At 39.3% G+C, this 22,469-nt stretch overlaps 2 protein-coding genes across 3 annotated transcripts in view; both read right to left on the reverse strand.

Annotated features, from left to right (window-relative positions):
• The window catches only part of LOC103789862 (uncharacterized), a 73,272-nt gene extending 71,123 nt beyond the window's left edge, over positions 1-2,149 (reverse strand). Inside the window, exon 1 of one of the 2 annotated variants that reach the window (XM_017967891.4) lies at positions 2,009-2,149. In XM_017967891.4, the coding sequence (XP_017823380.3) occupies positions 2,009-2,011 (3 nt within the window). In that variant the 5' untranslated portion in view covers positions 2,012-2,149. The other variant, XM_035285488.3, reaches the window with a different exon arrangement.
• Positions 2,150-2,687: 538 nt separating this feature from the next.
• Positions 2,688-22,469, reverse strand: part of LOC100388796 (zinc finger protein 273) — a 72,113-nt gene continuing 52,331 nt past the window's right edge. Inside the window, exon 4 of the mRNA XM_078359833.1 lies at positions 2,688-3,656. The gene's annotated coding sequence lies outside the window, so the exon portion shown is untranslated. The remainder of the gene's footprint in view (positions 3,657-22,469) is intronic.

Here is a 22,469-nt window from a genome sequence, read left to right on the forward strand (position 1 = left end):
TCCTCAAGGATCTAGAAATAGAAATACCATTTGACCCAGCAATCCCACTACTGGGTAGATACCCAAAGGATTATAAATCGATCTATTATAAAGACACATGCACGCGTATGTTCATTGTGGCGCTGTTTACAATAGCAGGAACCAACCCAAATGCCCATTGATGATAGACTGGACAAAAAAATGTGGCACATATACACCATGGAATACTAGGCAGCCATAAAAAAAGATGAGTTCATGTCCTTTTTAGGGACATGGATGAAGCTGGAAACCATCATTCTTAGCAAACTGACACAAGAACAGAAAAATACCACATGTTCTCACTGATAAGTGGGTGTTGAACAATGAGAACACATGGACACAGGGAGGGAAACATCACACACTGGGGTCTGTTGGGGGCTGAGGAGGCTGGAGGAGGGATGGCAGGAGGTGGGGGTGATTGCGGAGGGATAACATTAGGAGAAATACCTAACGTAGGTGATTGGGGGATGGAGGCAGCAAACCACCATGGCAATGTGTATAGCTATGTAACAATCCTATACGATCTGCACATGTACCCCAGAACTTAAAGTATAATAAAAATAAAAATAAATTTTAAAAACTAGCTGGGTGTGGTGGCACAGGCTTGTAATCCCAGCTACTGGGAAGGTGGAGGCATGATAATCACCTGTGCCCAGGAGGCAGAGATTGCAGTGAGATCATGCCATTGCACTCCAGCCTGGCTGACAGAGCAGGACTCTGTCTCAGTAACAGATTAAAAAACTGCCTCTTCCTCCTCAACCTCTTCACTTCTGGTTCACTTTCCCGTTACATATATTTGATTTAAAAGCTTCTTACTGTCAAGATGAGTCCATGTAGAAATTTTTGCATTTTATAATGTTAAAAAAAAAAGCAGGGGAAAATATGTCCTCTTAGGAGTGTAAAAATAATTAAGAATAATTAAGTGGCAAGCAATTAGACTGAGGTGGCTGCAGTCCTTGATTTCTACTTTTAAAAAAATCTAATTCAAGTGCATTTTTGTTTGTTTTTGGGTAAATTACTACATTGGGGGAAAGAAAATTCATGCTTAACCAAGTATAAACAGCCAATTAACCTTTGATTACATAACCAGGAAATTTCCATCCTGATTGTATTAATTAAGAAACTACTAACCATATCTAACCAATTACTGAATTTGGCTTTCTTCATTGCACACTTTATAAAACTTTTTCCTTCCATAGACCGTAAAGTACAAACCATAGCTGGGTGCTCTACAATTTTTGAATTCGATTAAATTCTTTATTATTTTAGTGGTGACTGCCATAAATTCTTTTTTTTTTTTTTGATTCGGAGTTCCGCTCTTGTTTCCCAGGCTGGAGTGCAATGGCGCAATCTCGGCTCACCGCAACCTCCGCCTCCTGGGTTCAAGCAATTCTCCTGCCTCAGCCTCCTAAGTAGCTGGGATTACAGGCATGCGCCACCATGTTCAGCTAATTTTTTGTATTTTTAGTAGAGACAGGGTTTCACCATGTTGACCAGGATGGTCTCGATCTCTTGACCTCGTGATCCACCCGCCTCGGCCTCCCAAAATTCTGGGATTACAGGCTTGAGCCACCGCGCCCGGCCAGACTGCCATAAATTTTTAATAGGAGAAAAGAAAAACTGAAAACCTCACGGACCATTCACGAACGCTCACCCATTCATGAACCCTGTTCCCATTCACGAACCTGCACCCCAGTCAGGATTCTCCCCTGATAATGCTTCCGTGGTCCCTGCATAATTGGAACAGATGTGGAGCTGAGGATGCAGAGCTGCCTAAAGAGGGCTCCAGGCTAGGTCACAGTCACTGCTCAGGGAAGAGACAGGACGCCTGGGTCCCAGCTGTCAGCGCAGCCGCCATCTTATTGCTGAAGGGCATTGAGGCCCAGCTGGGCAAGGAGAACTCCAGGTGCAGATTGTGGCGCTGACTGCGCGGAGGCCTGAGTCCCGCCACGGCCCTTTCCCTTTCTCGGGGTGTTGGACTAGCACTCACCATTTCTAGGCTTCCAGGGGGTCCTAGCGTCTTAGGTGTGCGTCTCCCAATACCTGCAGGTCACAGGGCCACAGAGGCTGAGGTCACAGAGAAGTGAAGACGAGACCTAGAACTCGAGCGGCAACGAGAAACAACGGTCCCGCCCCACGTCCTGAAAGCCGCCCCTTCCGCTCCAGCTGCGTGCCTGATTGGACGATTCCAACCCAGTGTTCCTGATTAAAGGGCTTAAATCCCCGCCTCCTCAGGCCCCGAGTGACGGAAGATGTGATCAGATGCTGGGCTGGATGTAGAGTGATAGGCCCGGGACCGTGGCTTAAGCCTGTAATCGCAGCACTATGGGAGGCCGAGGAGGGTGGATCACCAGAGGTCAGGAGCTGGAGACCAGCCTGGCCAACATGGCAAAATCCCGTCTCTACTAAAAATAAAAATTAGCTGGGTGTGGTGGCAGGAGCCAGTAATCCCAGCTACTCTGGAGGCTGAGGTATGAGAATCACTTGAAGGCCGGGCGCGATGGCTCAAGCCTGTAATCCCAGCACTTTGGGAGGCTGAGGCGGGTGGATCACGAGGTCAAGAGATCGAGACCATCCTGGTCAACATGGTGAGACCCCGTCTCTACTAAATATACAAAAAATTAGCTGGACGTGGTGGCGCGTCCCTGTAATCCCAGCTACTCAGGAGGCTGAGGCAATTCTCCCTGAACCCAGGAGGCAGAGGTTGCAGTGGACCGAGATCGCCCACTACACTCCAGCCTGGGTGATAGAGCAAGATTCTGCTACATTGAAGTACAGCTCTGATGTCAGGGGAGGGAAGGGACTGAACAAATCTTTTCTGCCAAAGGTGAAAAAAGAGCCTTTCCCTACCAACATCTCTCTTCATCTCTGAGGAAGGAACAGATAGTAGCCATAGAAAAAGGAGAGGACAGCAAGAATAAAATAACCACAGGTAGACCACTGCTGGCCACTTGTTGCCCACGATTCTTCCAGAGACCAGAAGATGAACAAAGGATGATAAGGCCACAGGAGAAGAAACCTCTATGTATTTAAATCTGGGCAGTCTTGACCTCCAATGTTTAGATATGAAGAAAACAGACTAAAGGCAAACTCACTTTTCTATTTGGGCTTGGCCCTAATGGTCCGGCTGTGGTTATTTGTTTTCTCATGTGATGTGGGGGAGAGGGGGCTATGTGAGTATAGGCACCAATTTCATGCATACATGTCCATGTATATTTCTGCATTACTCAGCATTCTCTTATGAGGCATCCAACTTTAAATCAGGGGGAAAATAAAGTACCTATAGTATGTGCTCGCTGTTAGAAGGGAACTGGTAATCAACCTGTCATTGAATCCTGGCATCCCATCCGCATTGGGTGCATGCATTAGTTAGCTATTGCAGCATAACAAATCATTCCAAACTTATTTGCTCATAATTGAGATGCTCAGCTATTTAGGCTGGGCTCAGTGAGGCCATTCTTTTTGTCTCAGCTGAGCTCCTCCAGACATGTATCTTCAGCTGTTTGTTGAATAAGCAGCTGTGCTTCTGGGGATGAGCTTCTGCTTCTGAGGCTGTCAAAAGGGGCACCTTGCTTCCTTTCCCCATCTTATCTTCCAGCTGGCTAACATGGGCCATTTTTCATGGAGATGACAGCATTCTGAAAGAAGAAAAAACAGAAGCATTCAAGACCTTTTGAGTCTTGGTCCCAAACTAGTACATTGTCCTGTTCATAGGTTTCTACTGCTCTAAGTGAATAAGGCCAGCACAATCTAGGGTTTGGGAAACATTATGGTGGCTCTCAATAGGAACCGATTTAAAAGCACCAGGCAATGGGCATGGATACAGAAAAAACTAAAACCTGCTACAATTTTTGAAGTCAATATCATTCTGCCTTTTTTTTTTTTTTTTTTTTTTTTTTTTTTTTGCATATGTGGTTTATAAAACTCTTTCACATCAAGAATCTTGTCCAAAGACACACAGCAATTAAGTGGCTGGGCCGAGACTCAGGATCAACTCCATCTGACTCCAACTCCCATGCACCTCCGTAGATGACACTACTAAAGTAGCTGCCCTAGACTCTTATTTCCTGGAGAGTGACACTTCTACAATAGAAGCCAGATTCTTTTTATCGTATTTTCTGTTAATTTATTTAACTTCTTTTGAGAAAGGGCCTTGCTCTGTCACCCAGGCTGGAGTGCAGTGGTGCAATCTTGGCTCACTGTAATATCTTCCTCCCAAGTTCAAGTAATTCTCCTTTCAAGTAGTTGGAATTTCAGGTGCTTGTCACCATGCCTAATTTTTGTATTTTTAGTAGAAATGGGGTTTCATTATGTTGGCCAGGCTGGTCTCAAACTCCTGACCTCAAGTGATCTGCGTGCCTAAGCCTCCCAAGGTTCTGGGCTTGCCAGTGTAAGCCACAGTGCCCAGCACACATTTCTTTTAAATTTGTACCAATATAGTACTGTTTATCATTGGGAATAATGCTCTCAAGAATTTGCAAAAGCACACAGTGGCTCACACCTGTAATCCTAGCATTTTAGGAGTTTGGTATGAAAGAATTACATGAACTCAAGAATTCAAGTGCAGCCTGGGTGACACAGTAAAAATCCGTCTTCATAAAAAATAATTTAAAAATTAAGGCTGGGTGCGGTGGCTTAACGCCTATAATCCCAGCACATTGGGAGGCCGAGGTGGGTGGATCACAAGGTCAAGAGATCAAGACCATCCTGGTCAACAAGGTGAAACCCTGTCTCTACTAAAAATACAAAAATCAACTGGGCATGGTGGCACACCTGTAATCCCAGCTACGTGGGAGGCTGAGGCGGGAGAATTGCTTGAACCCAGGAGGTGGAGGTTGCAGTGAGCTGAGATCTCACCATTGCATTCCAGCCTGGGTAACAAGAGCGAAACTCCGTCTCAAAAAAAAAAGTTTAAATGGGCAAAGAATGATTTGCAAATTGGGCAGCCTGTGGATCCAGAGTAGGCTCAGAGAAAATGCACAAAGCCACAGGGTGAAAAAAGATTTACGAACAGAAAAAGCATTGACATACACAGTGGGAGTGAGGTATAGAAACAGCCAGATTGATTACAGCTTGAGATGTGTCTTACTCAAACGTGGTTTGAACAGCTGATATCCTTTTGTTGCTAATAACACAGTTGTTGGTCCAAGAGTGGGTTACAGTCTATTTACATATCCAGTTAGGTTTTAGTTTACTATGTACAGAAAACTCATTGACAAAAATTAAACAGAAAAAAAGGCAGCTTTCGGCTATAATTGATTTAACAATTTCTCTCTTTTGGTCATCTCCTCAATTTTTAGAGATAGACCAAAACTTTAGACATTGATATCATTCTGTCACCATCAAAATTGTACCTATTTAGTCTCAAATCCCACTGTGAAATAGCAGAACTGTGGATTTCATAAAATGAAAACAAGGACTTTAGGTTATTATTTCTAAAAAAAATTACTGTAGAAATTTTTTTGTTAAAATCTGCTGTTTACAGAATAAAACAAAACCTGGACTGCTTTAGGATCTACCCATTTTCTTACATTTTTGTTTGATTATGTCACATTTAGCACGAGTGACTCCATAGAATAATGAATTTAAAAAGAATTCTCAGATAATTTCTTCATGCTTGTTTCCAGATAATTTTATTCTCCACTGCAGGCTATTTTTTTTTAACCATGGATTCATTTTGCCTGACATCATACAATATGTATTATTTTATTTCAATCTTGTCTCATCTGGCAGGCTTATGAGATACATCCATGGTTTGTAATTTAGTAGTTCTGTTTTTTTTTTTTTTTTCCTATGGCTGGGTAGTATTCTCTTGGATGAATGAGATACAATTTGTTCGTTTATTTTTCTAGAGATGGATATTTAGGTTGTTCCCTGCTTTAAGCTATTATGACTAAAACATCTATAAACATTCTTGTGCAAATACTTTTTGGTATATAATTAAATTTCTTTATTAGCATTTAAGTGACATCTCTTTACCTTTCTTAGTGGTTTCTCCAGGAATTACCAAATCCATCTGTAACATATCACAATCTACTAGAGTTTATACTGTACTATTTTAATAAATGTAAAATATGAAAACCTTGCTGTTGAATAATTTCAATTACCTCCTTCTATTTTTTGTGCCATTCATATGTTTTACATCTATGCATTATATATATATCACAATACTGTGTTATAATTTTTTTCTTCAATAGTCCTAAGTCTTATAAAGAAATTGAGAGGAAATGATATTTATAAACATTTGGAAGCAGATACTTTGGGGCTATGTAAATACACTATTTCTCCTGACAATTTTTGCATTTTAAAGTACATCTTGTCTATAGCAATTATTACTGTGGGGTCTTAGTGGTGATTTTCTATTTTGCATTATCTGTCTACATTGATTAGTACTTGGAGTTTTGTAAAGAAATTTTTTTCTTTTTCTATTCTTATTTTTTTCTCTGTATGGATTCATGGACATTTCTTTTATTCTTTGGGCTTGAATCCAATGCTATTAATATTTACTGTGTTTCTGATATTTTTCAAGCTTGGGCTCCTGGGAAGTCTTTCAGGTTGATTTTCTCTGACATGGCTGCTTCTGTTGTTTATAAAGCACTTTAAAACTTTTTGGCTTCACAATATTTTACCTTAACTTACATTTTCTACTCCAGTGCTAGAATTATCTTTTTTTTTTTTTTTTTTTTTTGAGTCGGAGTTTCACTCTTGTTACCCAGGCTGGAGTGCAATGGCACGATCTCGGCTTACCGCAACCTCTGCCTCCTGGGTTCAGGCAATTCTCCTGCCTCAGCCTCCCGAGTAGCTGGGATTACAGGCATGCGCCACCATGCCCAGCTAATTTTTTGTATTTTTAGTAGAGACGCGGTTTCACCATGTTGACCAGGATGGTCTCGATCTCTTGACCTCATGATCCACCTGCCTCAGCCTCCCAAAGTGCTGGGATTACAGGCTGGAGCCACTGTGCCCGGCCTAGAATTATCTATTATTACAAGTAGTCTTGCTTTTTTTAAAATTGAAGAATAGTACTTAGAAACCATGATATGAGAGCTAGGTATGTTTATTAATTCTGAAGTCTTGCTGCTTCTGCAACCTCTCAGCAAACAGAGTTTGAAAAGGTACATGTTAATACTGACTCCTGTATGAACACATCTCTCTCCTTTTCTCTCTCCCAATAGATATGTTATGAAATATACATTTATCCAAATATTCTCAACTCCAATATACAATTCTCTTTTTTTTCAGCTTCAGAGAGAAGCAGGCACTAATCACATCTCAAAATAATAAAATCTATTTATGACACACCCACAGCCAACATCATACTGAATGGGGAAAAACTGGAAGCATTCCCTTTGAAATCTGGCACTAGACAAGGATGCCCTCTCTCACCACTCCTATTCAATATAGTATTAGAAGTTCTAGCCAGAGCAATCAGGCAAGAAAAAGAAATAAAGGGTATTCAATTAGGAAAGGAAGAAGTCAAATTGTCTCTGTTGGCAGACAACATGATTGTATATTTAGAAGACCCCATCGTCTCAGCCCAAAATCTCCTGAAACTGATAAGCAACTTCAGCAGTCTCAGGATACAAAATCAATGTGCAGAAATCACAAGCATTCCTATACATCAATAACGGACTTAAGGAGAGCCAAATCAAGAATGAACTGCCATTCACAGTTGCCACAAAGAGAATAAAATACCAAGGAATAAAACTAACAAAGGATGTAAAGGACCTTTTCAAGGAGAACTAAAAACCACAGCTCAAAGAAATAAGAGAGGACACAAACATATGGAAAAACATTCCATTCTCATGGTTAGGAAGAATCAATATTGTGAAAATGGCCATACTGCCCAAAGTAATTTATAGATTCAATGTGATCCCCATCAAGCTACCTAAGACCCTCTTCACAGAACTAGAAAAAAACCACCTTAAACTTTATATGGAACCAAAAGAGAACCCGCATAGCTAAGTCAAATCTAAGCAAAAACAATACAGTTGGAGGTATCATGCTACCTGACTTCAAACTGTACTACAAGGTTACAGTAATCAAAACAGCATGGTACTGGTAGCAAAACAGACATAGAGACCAACAGAACAGAACAGAGGCCTCAGAGGCAACACCACACATCTACAACCATCTGATCTTTGGCAAACCTCAAAGAAACAAGCAATGGGGAAAGGATTCCCTGTTTAATAAATGGTGTTGGGAAAACTGGCTAGCCATGTGCAGAAAGCAGAAACTGGACCCCTTCCTGACATCTTACACTAAAATTAACTCCAGATGGATTAAAGACTTAAACATAAGACCTAACACCATAAAACCCCTAGAAGAAAATTTAGGCAGAACCATTCAGGACATAGGCATAGTCAAGAACTTCATGACTAAAACACCGAAAGCATTGGCAACAAAAGCCAAAATAGACGAATGGGATCTAATTGAATTTCACAGCTTCAGCACAGCAAAAGAAACAATCATTAGAGTGAGCTGGCAACCAACAGAATGGGAAAAAATTTTCACAATCTACCCATCTGACAGAGGACTTATATCCAGAATCTACAAAGAGCTGAAACAGATTTAGAAAAAAAAAAAACATTTAAAAGTGGGCAAAGGATAGGAACAGACACTTTCCTAAAGAAGACATATATGAGGCCAACAAACATATGAAAAAATGCTTATCATCACTGGTCATTAGAGAAATGCAAATCAAAACTACATTGAGATACTATTTCACACCAGTTAGAAGGGCAATCATTAAAAAATTGGGAGATAGGCTGGGTGTGGTGGCTCACGCCCATAAATCCCAGCACGTTGGGAGGCCGAGGCGGGTGGATCACAAGGTCAAGAGATTGAGACCATCCTGGTCAACAAGGCGAAACCCCGTCTCTACTAAAAATACAAAAATTAGCTTGGCATGGTGGTGCGCACCTGTAGTCCCAGCTACTCGGGAGGCTGAGGCAGGAGAATTGCTTGAACCCAGGAGGCAGAGGTTTCAGTGAGCCGAGATCATGCCATTGCACTCCAGTCTGGGTAACAAGAGCGAAACTCCGTCTCAAAAAAAAAAAATTGGGAGATAACGGATGCTGGAGAGGATGTGGAGAAATAGGAATACTTTTACACTGTTGGTGGGAGTGTAAATTAGTTCAACCATTGTGGAAGACAGTGTGGTGATTCCTTAAGGATCTAGTAATAGAAATTCCATTTGACCCAGCAATCCCACTACTGGGTATATATCCAAAGGATTATAAATCGTTCTATCATAAAGACACATGCACACGTATGTTCATTGTGGCACTGTTTACAAAGCAAAGACTTGGAACCAACCCAAATGCCCATTGATGATAGGTTGGACAGGGAAATGTGGTACATATACACCATGGAATACTATGCAGCCTTAAAAAATGATGAGTTTGTGTCCTTTGTAGGAACATGGATGAACCTGGACACCATCATTCTCAGCAAACTGACACAAAAACAGAAAACCAAACACCACTTGTTCTCACTCATAGGAGGGTGTTGAACAATGAGAACACATGGACACAGGGAGGGGAGCATCATACACTGATGTCTGTTGGGGAGGAATAGGGGAGGGACAGTGGGGAAAAAGGAGTTGGGGAGGGATAACATGGGGAGAAATGCCAGACAAAGGTGATGGGGATAAAGGCAGCAAACTGCATTGCCATGTATGTATCCATGAAACAATCCTTTATGTTCGTCACATGTACCCCAGAACCTAAAGTGCAATTAAAAAAAAAAGTACCAGGTTTTACATTAAAGTTAAATTATAAAAAGTTATCATTATAACATGTAATCAAGACTGATAAAAATGGATTTGAATGCAAAATGTGTAAGAACAGTAAAATTTTTAAATAAAAATTTATAAGGCATAAAATATACCTTTTTGCTAGGAATAAAAGATTGTCTTATTAAATAAAGTGAAGTTTCAAGCAAATTTTTAAAGTAATGTAAAAATGAACTTTGCAAAAGAAAACTGTGTAAACATATTTAAATTCAAAGAAATATCATGTTTTTTCTTTAACTTAAAGATTTAAATAAAAGCACAACGTTTTTAAAAGATGCCAATCTCTTTTGCAAAATTTGTAAAAGATTATACCAGATTTGTAAAAATCTCACTTCATGGTAAGATTAACTAGAATTGTCTATAAGGTTTTATTGAATTTGGGGTTAACATTAGTAGTAAACTAAGGCAAGAGTAAAATTTGCCTTTCTCTGTTAAACAGGATTTTTATTTATTTTATTTTTTATTTATTATTATTTTTTTGAGACAGAGTTTCGCTCTTGTTACCCAGGCTGGAGTGCAATGGCGCGATCTCGGCTCACTGCAACCTCCGCCTCCTGGGTTCAAGCGATTCTCCTGCCTCAGCCTCCTGAGTAGCTGGGATTACAGGCACGTGCCACCATGCCCAGCTAATTTTTTGTATTTTTAGTAGAGACGGGGTTTCACCATTAAACAGGATTTTTATCTAATAGTAAGGGCTAATAAAATGTTTTTGCTTTTTCAAATTTTTGATTCTTCATGTTGGCAAAACAAATAGCTTATGGTAATTTAAAATTCTATGGTATAACATTAAGTATTTTAGATTTCGAACATATTTAAGAAGCTCCCCAAAATCAAACTTAAGTCCCAAGGTAGTCTGTCCTGATGCCTGGCTTTTTTGGTGCTATAAAGAGACACTGAAGCATCCAAAGAAAGGCAAATAGAATTATTTAACATGTTTAGGTACATGGGATTGTAAAAAGACGTCTAATATTTTTCAGGTTATATTTGAGTATGTAATGTTAACATATGTTTCAAAACCATATGGGATGCCCCAATCACAATTAAGGTTGTTATATTGGACTATTGTAAACTAAAAAGCTAACCAAATTTTTTTGTCAATAGTGTTTCTAACTGTAACTCTGGACATTTTGTCATTGAAAGACGATTGTCTTGTTTTAATCCTCTTAAAAATGGTTTATAATCAGCTGTGAGACTTTAACATGTTTCTGATAACACATAAAAGTACAGAACTCATGCTGGGCTCGGTGGCTCATGCCTATAATCCCAGCACTTCAGGAGGCCGAGGCGGGTGGATCGAGGTCAAGAGATCCAGACCATCCTGGTCAACAAGGCGAAACCCCGTCTCTACTAAAAATGCAAAAATTAGCTGGGCATGGTGGTGCGCGCCTGTAGTCCCCGCTACTCAGGAGGCTGAGGCAGGAGAATTGCCTGAACCCAGGAGGCGGAGGTTGCGGTGAGCCGAGATCGTGCCATTGCACTCCAGCCTGGGTAACAAGAGCGAAACTCCGTCTCAAAAATAAATAAATAAATAAAAGAGTACAGAACCCATGAAAAACTAAAATGTTTATGAATATCAAGTAGAACAAAGTTAATGAAATAAATTAAGCTAATAGGAAATTAAACCAATGTTTTTGTTTTTTTTTTTTTGAGACGGAGTTTCGCTCTTGCTACCCAGGCTGGAGTGCAATGGCGCGATCTCGGCTCACCGCAACCTCCGCCTCCTGGGTTCAGGCAATTCTCCTGCCTCAGCCTCCCGAGCAGCTGGGATTACAGGCACGCACCACCGTGCCCAGCTAATTTTTTGTAATTTTAGTAGAGACGGGGTTTCACCATGTTGACCAAGATGGTCTCGATCTGTTGACCTCGTGATCCACCCGCCTCGGCCTCCCAAAGTGCTGGGATTACAGGCTTGAGCCACCGCGCCCGGCCCGAAACCAATGTTTTTAACTTTCCCTTAAAACATTGCTAATTCTTATTTTGTTTTTCAGAGTCAAAAAGAAATTTTCTTAAAAGCTTTTAACAACTGAGCAGGGTATACTGCAGTAAACATAATTTAGACCATGCCTATTTCTCTCTGCCTGGTTCTGCTAAAAATAAAAAACTCGTTATAAGTATTCTTAACTTACATCACTACAGTTGTTTGCATCAGTAAAACAAAAATCCATTTTTTTTTTTAGATGAATCTTGCTCTGCCTAGCTGGAGTGCAGTGGCACAATCTCAGCTCACTGAAACCTCTACCTCCCGGGTTCAAGTGATTTTCCTGCTTCAGCCTCCTGAGTATCTGGGAGTATAGGTGTGTGCCAGCAAAAACCATGTTGGCCAGGATAGTCTTGATCTCTTGACCTCTTGATCCACCTGCCTCAGCCTCCCAAAGTGTTGGGATTACAGGCGTGAGACACCACACTCAGCTGAAAAATCCATTTTCTTATGCAATGAAACACAATAGAAAAATACTAGCTGTTTTTACCAAGGCTTTAACTGGATGAGTGTGTTTTCCTTTAAGAAATCAAGACTTCATGTACCCCAAAACCTAAAATCCAATAAAAAATTAAAAAAAAAAAAAAAAAAAAAGAAATCAAGCTTGGCCGGCACGGTGGCTCACGCCTATAATCCCAGCACTTTGGGAGGCCGAGGCGGGTGGATCACGAGGTCAAGAGATCGAGACCATCCTGGTCAACATGGTGAAACCCCGTCTCTACTAAAAATACAAAAATTAGCTGGGCATGGTGGTGCATGCCTGTAATCCCAGCTACTCAGGAGGCTGAGGCAGAATTGCCTGAACCCAGGAGGCCGAGGTTGCGGTGAGCCAACATGGTGCCATTGCACTCCAGCCTGGGTAACAAGAGCGAAACTCTGTCTCAAAAAAAAAATAAATAAAATATACAATCCATAACATGAATACTGCACAAGAAAATAGAATTAAAATGATGGAGTTGACCACAAAGGATAGCGAAAGCTGTATTATAGCAACATTAAAATATATATATATATATATATTGTCAAAAGAAGGTAACTGGAAGCATTTCAGAGATGTTCTCTAAGAATCTAAAAATATTTTTTACTTCTAGAATTTGTAAAAAATGTTTACATTTTTAATTTAAAAAAATTTTTGAGTGCATTTTTTGTCAGCTTCGTTTTTCTGAAGAATGTAAATATGAGTAAAATAATACATATTAGAAATAACCTGGTAATAGAGCAGTTTAATTTTTAGACTAAAAAAGTAAAATTTTACAAAATTATATGCTGCTCAATTTAATCAGAAGCCTCTTTTTTTGGGGGGGGGGATGGAGGAAGGCAGGAAGGAAGGGAATAAGGACGGTAGGGAGGAAGGAAGGGAGGAAGTGGGGAGGGACGGAGGGAGGGAGGGAAGGGAAGAAAGGAAATCAAGCAATGAAAGAGACATTGCCGACCTGGATCTAGAGGTTTACAAGTTGATTTCTTTTTTTTTGAGAGAAGGAAAGAAAAAAAAATAATAATAATAATAAGTAAAGGAGAGGAAGAAAGAGGAAGAGAAAGAGGGAGAGTAAATGGAAATATTGCTTTATTTTGAAAAAAATTGGGTATTAATAATGGCCAATCAATGTTTCATTTAAACTAATGGGTAGGTGTGATGTTGTATTGACAAGAATGTATATTTTGTGTATTTGAAGTGGACAGCTCTATAAATATTTATTAAGTTTACTTGTTCCGGATCTGAGTTCGAGTCCTTGATATCCTTATTAATTTTCAGTCTCATTGAATCTAAGTCTCCTATCTGGGTGTTAGGATCATTAGCTCTTGTTGTTGCATTGATCTTTTTACCACTATATCTTTGTTGCTTTAAAATCTATTTTATCCGATACAAGAATTGCAACTCCTGCTTTTTATTTATTTATTATTTATTTTTGCTCTCCATTTGGTTGGTAAATCTTTCTCTATCCCTTTGTTTTGAGTCTTTGTGTATCCTTGCATGTGAAACAGGTCTGGATGTAACATGCCGTTGGGTTTTGGCTGTGTCTTTTGATTGGGAATTCAGTCAATTTAAATTTAGGGTTACTGCCATTTGATGTTGACTGGCTGTTTTATCCATTCGTTGGTGTAAATTCTTCTTTATGTTGGTGCTCTTTACTTTTTGGTATATTTTTAGAAAGGCTAATACTGGTTGTTTCTTTCTGTGTGTAATGCTTCTTTCAGAGGCTCTTGTAAAGCAGGCCTGGTGGTAATAAAATCTCTGAGTTCTTGCTTGTTCATAAAAGATTTTATTTCTCCTTCAGTTGTGAAGCTTAGTTTGGCTGGATATGAAATTCTGGGCTGAAGGTTCTGTTCTTTGAGGATGTTGAATATTGGCCCCCACTCTCTCCTGGCCTGTAGAGTTTCTGCCGAGAGATCTGCTGTAAGTCTGATAGGCTTGCCTTTGTGGGTAATCTGACCTTTCTCTCTGGCTGCCCTTAGTATCCTCTCCTTCGTTTCAACCCTGGTGAATCTAACGATTATGTGCCTTGGGGTTGCTCTTCTTGAGGAATATCTTTGTGGTGTTCTCTGTATTACCTGGGGTTGAATGTTGACCTGCTTTGCTAGTTTAGGAAAATTTTCCTGAATAATATCCTGAAGGGTATTTTCCAGCTTGGATTCATTCTCTCCGTCGCATTCAGGTACACCTATCAAACGTAAATTTGGTCTTTTCACATAGTCCCACATTTCTTGGAGACTTTGCTCATTCCTTTTTATCCTTTTTTCTCTAATCTTTTCTTCACGTTTTATTTCATTAAGTTGGACTTTGACCTCTGATATCCCTTCTTCTGCTTGAACAATTCGAGTGTTTAAACCTGTGCATACTTCTCGGAGTTCCTGTATTGTATTCTTCAGTTCCATTAATTCACTCATACTCCTCTCTACGTTGTCTATTCTCAATAGGATTTCATCAAACCTTTTTTCAAAGTTCCTAGTTTCTTTACGTTGGGCTACAACATGTTCTTTTAACTAACCGAAGTTTGTTATTATCCATTCCTTGAAGAGTGATTCTGTCATCAGGAGGCGCTCGTTCTCCATCAAGCCTTGTTCCATTGTTGATGTGGAACTGTGATCATCTTTAGAGGGAGAGGCATTCTGACTTTGAGTATTCTCAGCTTTTTTACGCTGGTTTCTTCCCGTCATTGTAAGTTTATCCTCCTGTCGTCTTTGAAATTACCAACTTTCAGATTAGGTCTCTTGAGTGGACGTCCAGGTTGTTAGTTCCCAGGGCCAGAGCAGCAGCGTTAAAACTGATGGTGCTTTTCTGCCCAGGATTCTCCTGTCGGGCTTCCTTCTTGTTTCTGTAGTAGTTTACTCTGCGCCGAGGGCTGCCGCGCGGAGGTGCCGGCGGAACCGCTGCGCAGACCACGAGAGTCGCGCTGGCGACTCGTGTGTTTCCACCACTGGGGGATTTTCTGCTCCGTGAGCGACCAGACTTTGTCTGAAACTGTGGCGTCCTCTAGTTCTCCGCGCCTTCCCTGAGAGCTGCAATCCCGGGATGTTAGCAATCGGCCATCTTGGATCGTTCCCAGAAGCCTCTTTTTACAACTGTGAGAAATTACACAAAGATTCAACTTTTATGTTGGGTGGGAGAGAAAATGATTAACAGGGGTTAGATAATTGTTGTTTTACTAATCAATGTTGATTTTTATTGCTATTTGATCTCAAATTATGTTAATAATAATGGCCTTGATCCAAGAATTTTTTTTTAAAGTTATTTTTTTAATCGGCCAAAATATTAAACAAAAGAAGGCATCGAAATAAAGGTATTTAACAGTCTTAATTTATAGTATAAAATTAAAATGTTTCTAGAAATAAAAAAAGAAAAAAAATTTATAAACAGATAAGAAAAAAGGTGGATTACTCACAATAGCTAAGATATGAGATCAACCTGTGTCTATCAACAGGTGAATAAATTATAAAAAAGTGGTATATTTACACAACGGAATGCTATTTATTCCTTAAAAAGCAAGGAGTCTTGGAGGTGGGCTTAGCATCTGTGTCTTAGCAAGACTTGTTGGAATCCGGATGCACACTGAAGTTTGAGCGTCACTGGAATGGATAGTGTTCATATAATTGCTGGATCACCCCATCTATCCTGAATGTCAAGAACATCCCAAGTGAGACCAGTCAGTATATTATAGCTATTTCTCAAGCCACAACCAGAAAGTCTTTGCCTCCCCTTCGCCTTCCACCGTGATTATAAATTTGCTGAAGCCTCTCCTGCTGAGCGAAACTATAAAAAGATGTGCACCTAAAAGAGTCATTTGAAATTTCCAGACAGAAAGCCAAGCATTTGAAGAGTCTCTTTGGAGAGCTTTAAACACAATTGCGGATAAAGAAAGCAATCCTACTCAGTGTGAAGATGATAATAAAGACCTTTATGATAATCTACTTTCACTTAATAAATAGTAACTTCAGAATCCTTAACATAGCACTCAGCTATCAATGCCAATGAAAAAGATTTTGCGTCACAGTTGAAATCTATTTACCACTCTTTTTGTAGATGTCCTGAACTGAGTACCAGAAGTCAACAACTGTCTCATTATTAAGATGGGTTCTAAAGTGATTCATTTTTGTCACACATAATGACTGTTGAGGTCTAGCTGTATGGTGAAAAATGTTGTCTACAGAGAGGATAGTTAACTTACATTAACTGTGAGTTATACTAGGAGCTATACTTAATTCATGTGGACTTTAGTTGGCCAGCTACTTTTTATATTAAAAAAAAAGAAGAAAAGTTTTATTTATTTATTTATTTATTTTTTGTGAGACGAAGTTTCGCTCTTGTTACCCAGGCTGGAGTGCAATGGCGCGATCTCGGCTCACCGCAACATCTGCCTCCCGGGTTCAGGCAATTCTCCTGCTTCAGCCTCCTGAGTAGCTGGGATTACAGGCACGCACCACCATGACCAGCTAATTTTTGTATTTTTAGTAGAGACAGGGTTTCACCTTGTTGACCAGGATGGTCTCGATCTCTTGACCTCGTGATCCACCCGCCTCGGCCTCCCAAAGTGCTGAGATTATAGGCATGAGCCACCGTGTCCGGCCCAGACTGCTGATTTTTAATGTTCAAAATAATGTGATACTTTAAAAGACGGACTCTAAAGCAACTTAGAGTAAAATTCTCTCTGTTTTTAAATAAATAATTTTCTTGTTAGAAAACAAAATTTTTTAATATGTATTTTAAATTTACCTTCTCTCTAATTATAAAACTGACAGACACTCTGCATTTAAACAAATACTTTGGTAAATGGATGGATTCTAACAATGATACCTCTCATGACTTAAAAAAGTCACTAGTTTTAACTTAGAAGTATATTAAAATGTTATATTAAAAGCTAGGTTTAGCCTGATATTATATAGAAAATTTGTGGCCAGCGCGGTGGCTCATGCCTATAATCCCAGCACTTTGGGAGACAGAGGTGGGTGGATCACAAGGTCAAGAGATCGAGACCATCCTGGTCAACATGGTGAAACCACGTCTCTACTAAAAATATAAAAATTAGCTGGGCATGGTGGTGCGCACCTGTAGTCCCAGCTACTTGGGAGGCCGAGGCAGGAGAATTGCTTGAACCCAGGAGGCAGAAGTTGCGGTGAGCCGAGATCGCGCCATTGCACTCCAGCCTCGGTAACAAGAGCAAACCTCTGTCTCAAAAAAAAGAAATAAGAAAAAAAAAATTTGTGATCCTCATGTACATCATTACCCATCGGGTGGTCTACAGTTTCTGAGTTTCAGAAACACTATTATAAGAATCCTTCCTCTTGCGGGCGCGGTGGCTCACGCCTGTAATCCCAGCACTTTAGAAGGCCGAGGAGGGCAGATCACAAAGTCAGGAGTTCGAAACCAGACTGGCCAACATGGTTCAAACCCCTCTCTACTAGAAAACTGCAAAAATTAGCCAGACATGGTGGCGCATGCCTGTAATCCCAGCTACTTGGGAGGTTGAGGCAGGAGAATTGCTTGAACCCAGGAGGCAGAGTTTGTCGTGAGCCAAGATCACACCATTGCACTCCAGCCTGGGCAACAAGAGCAAAACTCCATCACACACACACACACACACACACACACACACACACCAAAACAAAACAAAACTTCTTCTGATTAATTTAAGTTTTCTCGGCAAGTAAAAAAGATTGGAATTACTGATCACTCACAATGTGGTTTTAAATGTTTTTTAATGAAGATATATAACGTTTCTTTTAAGCTTTTAACCTATGTTTTTTGGTTTTTCACTTTTATTAGAAAATAAGTATGAAAATTTTTATTAGTACAAACCTACAAATTTTATTCAAATCTAGACATAGTGCTAATCTTAAAAGATCTGTATGTTTAAGATTATAGATAACCTATTTACACATAGAAGATAAATAACTGCTTTCCAGTAAAACCAATGGGGCAATTTTGAACCTCGATTACAAGCTATTATAATATTAATACTATAATCTAGGTAGAAATTTTAGGTATCTGCATATTCAGGTTGTTTAGCATGTAACAAATCAGAAACTGTAATTTTTTAATAAAGTATAAATAATAAACAAAATATAAGGTATCATTTTCTTTTTCTCCGTTTTGAAATACTGTCATTATTTCTAGGTGATATAACACTCCATTACAGAGGCTGTGGCTGTTGAAACTAGAAATGTCATGGTCAATTCTTTGTTACTTGCTGCCTTTTTCTTTCGCACAAATACAGCAGCACAAGGAAGGCAAGAAATGCTACACCTTGATTGCAAACACGAGTGCCCTTCTAGGGAGAATACATGTGTGAGCATTTTAACTTGAAATTCATTGTATCTTTTGTTCAAGTACAGACTTTCACATGGCAAGTAAAAAAGACAATAATTTAACATTACAATGGCATAAGTACTCTAAAAATAGCTTTTGACCCATTATTTCTATTTTTCAAAAGAATAATTGTGATAGAATGAGCATTTACAGCACTGTGGTCTTAAATAACCCCCACTCTTTGGTTAATTATTTTTGAAATATAACCATAGACTTGTGTGCCTTTTTTTTTAAGAAAAAATGTTTTCTATTTCTAATTCAGTAATTTAGCATAATTTGTAGTCTCACGCTTTCAAAAATAGTTTATCCTAACAAAAGTGATTAAATAGCTTACCACTTTTTCCCCAAAAAGAATAACAAATTAAGTCTAGTCTAGTGTACAGTTAATTCATAAATAATGGTGTAATTTATTGTAGCTGCACACTTGAAAATAAAACACTTTTGGCCGGGCGCGGTGGCTCACGCCTGTAATCCTAGCACTTTGGGAGGCTGACGTGGGTGGATCACGAGGTCAAGAGATGGAGACCATCCTGGTCAACAAGGTGAAACCCCGTCTCTACTAAAAATACAAAAATTAGCTGGGCATGGTGGTGCGCGCCTGTTGTCCCAGCTACTCGGGAGGCTGAGGCAGGAGAATTGCTTGAACCCAGGAGGTGGAGGTTGCAGTGAGCCGAGATTGTGCCATTGCACTCCAGTCTGGGTAACAACAGCGAAACACCGTCTCAGAAAAAAAAAGAAAAAAAGAAAAGAAAACACTTTTTGGGCTATAGACCAAAAGCTTTCAGAGAGGTTAGCTTATAAAATGTGGGAAGACATGGTATAGAAACATTCACCCCTATGCCTTAAGGGGTGATTTTTTTTCACCCCTAATTTCAACTATTAACTCAGAACTGGAGAAATAGAACTTGTCATTATGCAAAAATGCATTTTATTATTTTTGTATTTAAGGGGTATATGTGCAGATTTGTAAAACAGGTATACTACATGATGTTGAGGTTGGACACTTAATTCCATTGCCCAAGTAGATTTTAAATGCTTGTCTCCTCTCCTTCCTCCTCCTTTTTAGAATTTCCAGTATTTGTTTTCATCTGTTTCCATGTGCATCCGGTTTTTAGTGCCCATGTATGAGAATGTGGCATTTGCTTTTCTGTTGTGTTAATTTGCTTAGAAGAAGGGCCTTCTGTTGCATTCATGTTGCCGCGAAAGACATTCTCTTCTGTTTCTGCATTGTATTGGAGGTTGTTTAAGTACATCATTTTTCTTATCCAATAAAAGATTCATGGATAACTGGTTTAATTTGGTCTTTAATATTGCCAGTCGTGCTGCAATAAACATGTGAGTGCAGGTGTCTCTCTGGCAAAATCAGTTTTTCTCCTTTGGGACAGATACCCAGTAATGGGGTCAAATGGCAATTCTACTTGTAGTTCTTTGAGAAATTTCCAAATTGCTTTGCACGGATCTGAATTAATTTGCATTCCCAACAACGGCGTAGGAAAATTTCCTTTTCTCGAAAACTTTATCAACTTACTTTTAATAAGTCATTCTTAATGGTGTGAAATGATATCATGTCACATTGATTTACATCTTTCAGATAATTAGGAATGTCGAGCAATTTTTACATGTTTATTGGCAGCTCTTAAGTCTTTGAGAATTCTTCCTTTGAGAAGAATCTATTAATATCATTTGTTTGCTTTTTATTAAAATTTTTATAAATTCTGTATATTAATCCTTCATTGTCTACTGTTTGCAAATATTTATTTCATACTGTTTAAGTCATCTGTTCATTTTGTTGAGTTTTTTTTTTTTACTGTGCTGAAGCTCTTTGGCTTAATTAGATGCCAGTTTTTAATTTTTATTTTTGTTGCACTGATGTTAGATATTAGTCATATATTATTTCCAGAGGCCAATATTTTCTAAGTGTTCTAAAAGTTTTGTAGCTTCAAGACTCACAGATCAAGTTGTTTTGTTTGTTTTTTTTTAAGCCGGAGTTTCGCTCTTTTTTACCCAGTTGCTGGAGTGCAATGGCACGATATCGGCTCACCGCAACCTCCGCCTCCTGGGTTCAAGCAATTCTCCTGCCTCAGCCTCCCAAGTAGCTGGGACTACAGGCATGCGCCACCATGCCCAGCTAATTTTTGTTTTTTTAGTAGAGACAGGGTTTCACCATGTTGACCAGGATGGTCTCGATCTCTTGACCTTGTGATCCACCCATCTCAGCCTCCCAAAGTGCTGGGATTATAGGCATGAGCCACTGCACCCGGCCACTGACAGATCAAGTTTTTAATCTATGTTGAGTCATATGTTTATGTAGAAAAAGGTAGGAGTCCAGTTTTCTTCCACACCACTAACCAGTTTTCCCAGTATTTTTACTGAATAAGGAGTTAATTCCTCCTTTATTTGTTGGCTTTGTAAAAATAAGTTAGTTGTAAAGTTATAGCTTAATTCAGGACTCTGCCTTCCATTTCATTGGCCTACAAGTATATTTTTGTAACAAAGCCATGTTATACTGGTTACTCTGGTGCAATCTTGGCTAACTGCAACCTCCACTTCCTGGGTTAAAGCAGTTCTCTTGCCTCAGCCTCCCAAATCCCAAGGGAAAAAAATTTTTTTAAAAGATGAATCACATTTGAAAATGTTTGTTTTTTGCTGTTTTCTCATTTGTCAGTCATAACCACAGAAACTTTGATGTTTAACAGCATGTTCTGAACCCATCACAGTGCATCAGAGACTTTAAAGCAGTTCTCTTGCCTCAGCCTCCCAAATAGCTGGGATTACAGGCACGTACCACTGTGCCCAGCTAATTTTTTGTTGTTGTCGTTGTTGTTGAGATGGTTTTGCACGTTACTCAGGCTGGAGTGCAATGGCGCAATCTTGGCTCACGGCAACCTCCGCCTCCTGGGTTCAGGCAATTCTCCTGCCTCAGCCTCCTGAGTAGCTGGGATTACAGGCACGCACCACCATGCCCAGCTAATTTTTTGTATTCTTAGTAGAGACGGGGTTTTACCATGTTGACCAGGATGGTCTCGATCTCTTGACTTCGTGATCCACCCGCCTCGGCCTCCCAAAGTGCTGAGATTACAGGCTTGAGCCACCACGCCCGGCCTGACCAGCTAATTTTTTGTATTTAGTAGAGGGGGGTTTTACCATGTTGGCCTGGGTGGTCTCAAACTCCTGACCTCAGATGATCCATCCGCCTTGGCCTCCTAAAGTGAGGTGTGAGCCACCATGCCCAGCCCAGATTTATTCTCTTAGTCTGAAGTTGTCTTGACTATTTGGGCTCTTTAATTCTTTTATACCTATTTTATAATCATTTTCTTTTTCTAATTCTATAAAACTTTAAGGATAGTTTGATAAAAATAGCAGTTAATCTATAGGTTGCTTTAGGCAGAATGGCCATTTCAATTATATTATTTGAATTCATGAGCATGCAATATTTTTTCATTTATTTGCATTGTCTCTCATTTCTTTCAGCAATGTTTTTTGTAGCTGTGTGGAGATATTTTGTCCCTTGATTTAATGTTATTTCTAGATGTATTTTTTTTTCTTGTGGCTATTGCAAATAGAACTGTTTTGTTTTTTTTTTTTTACTTTTTTCTCAGCTTAATATTATTGGTGTACAAAAATGCTATGCATTTGTGTTGATTTTCTATTTCGAGATTTTTTTTGAAAATTTTTTTTAGACTTAGGAATCTTTTGGTGAAAATTAAAGTTTCTGGTTTAATCTTTGGAAGTTGTGTGTATCCAGTTTATCTATGTTCTCTAAATTTTCAATTTTGCATGCATTTTCATAGAAATCTGAGGATTTTTAAAAATTTATGTAGAATTAGATGTGATTTCACATCTCTAACATTTAAATAAATGCAGAATAAAAGTTT

Source organism: Callithrix jacchus, chromosome 22 (assembly GCF_049354715.1).
Source record: "Callithrix jacchus isolate 240 chromosome 22, calJac240_pri, whole genome shotgun sequence".
Taxonomy (NCBI): Eukaryota; Metazoa; Chordata; class Mammalia; order Primates; family Cebidae; genus Callithrix; species Callithrix jacchus.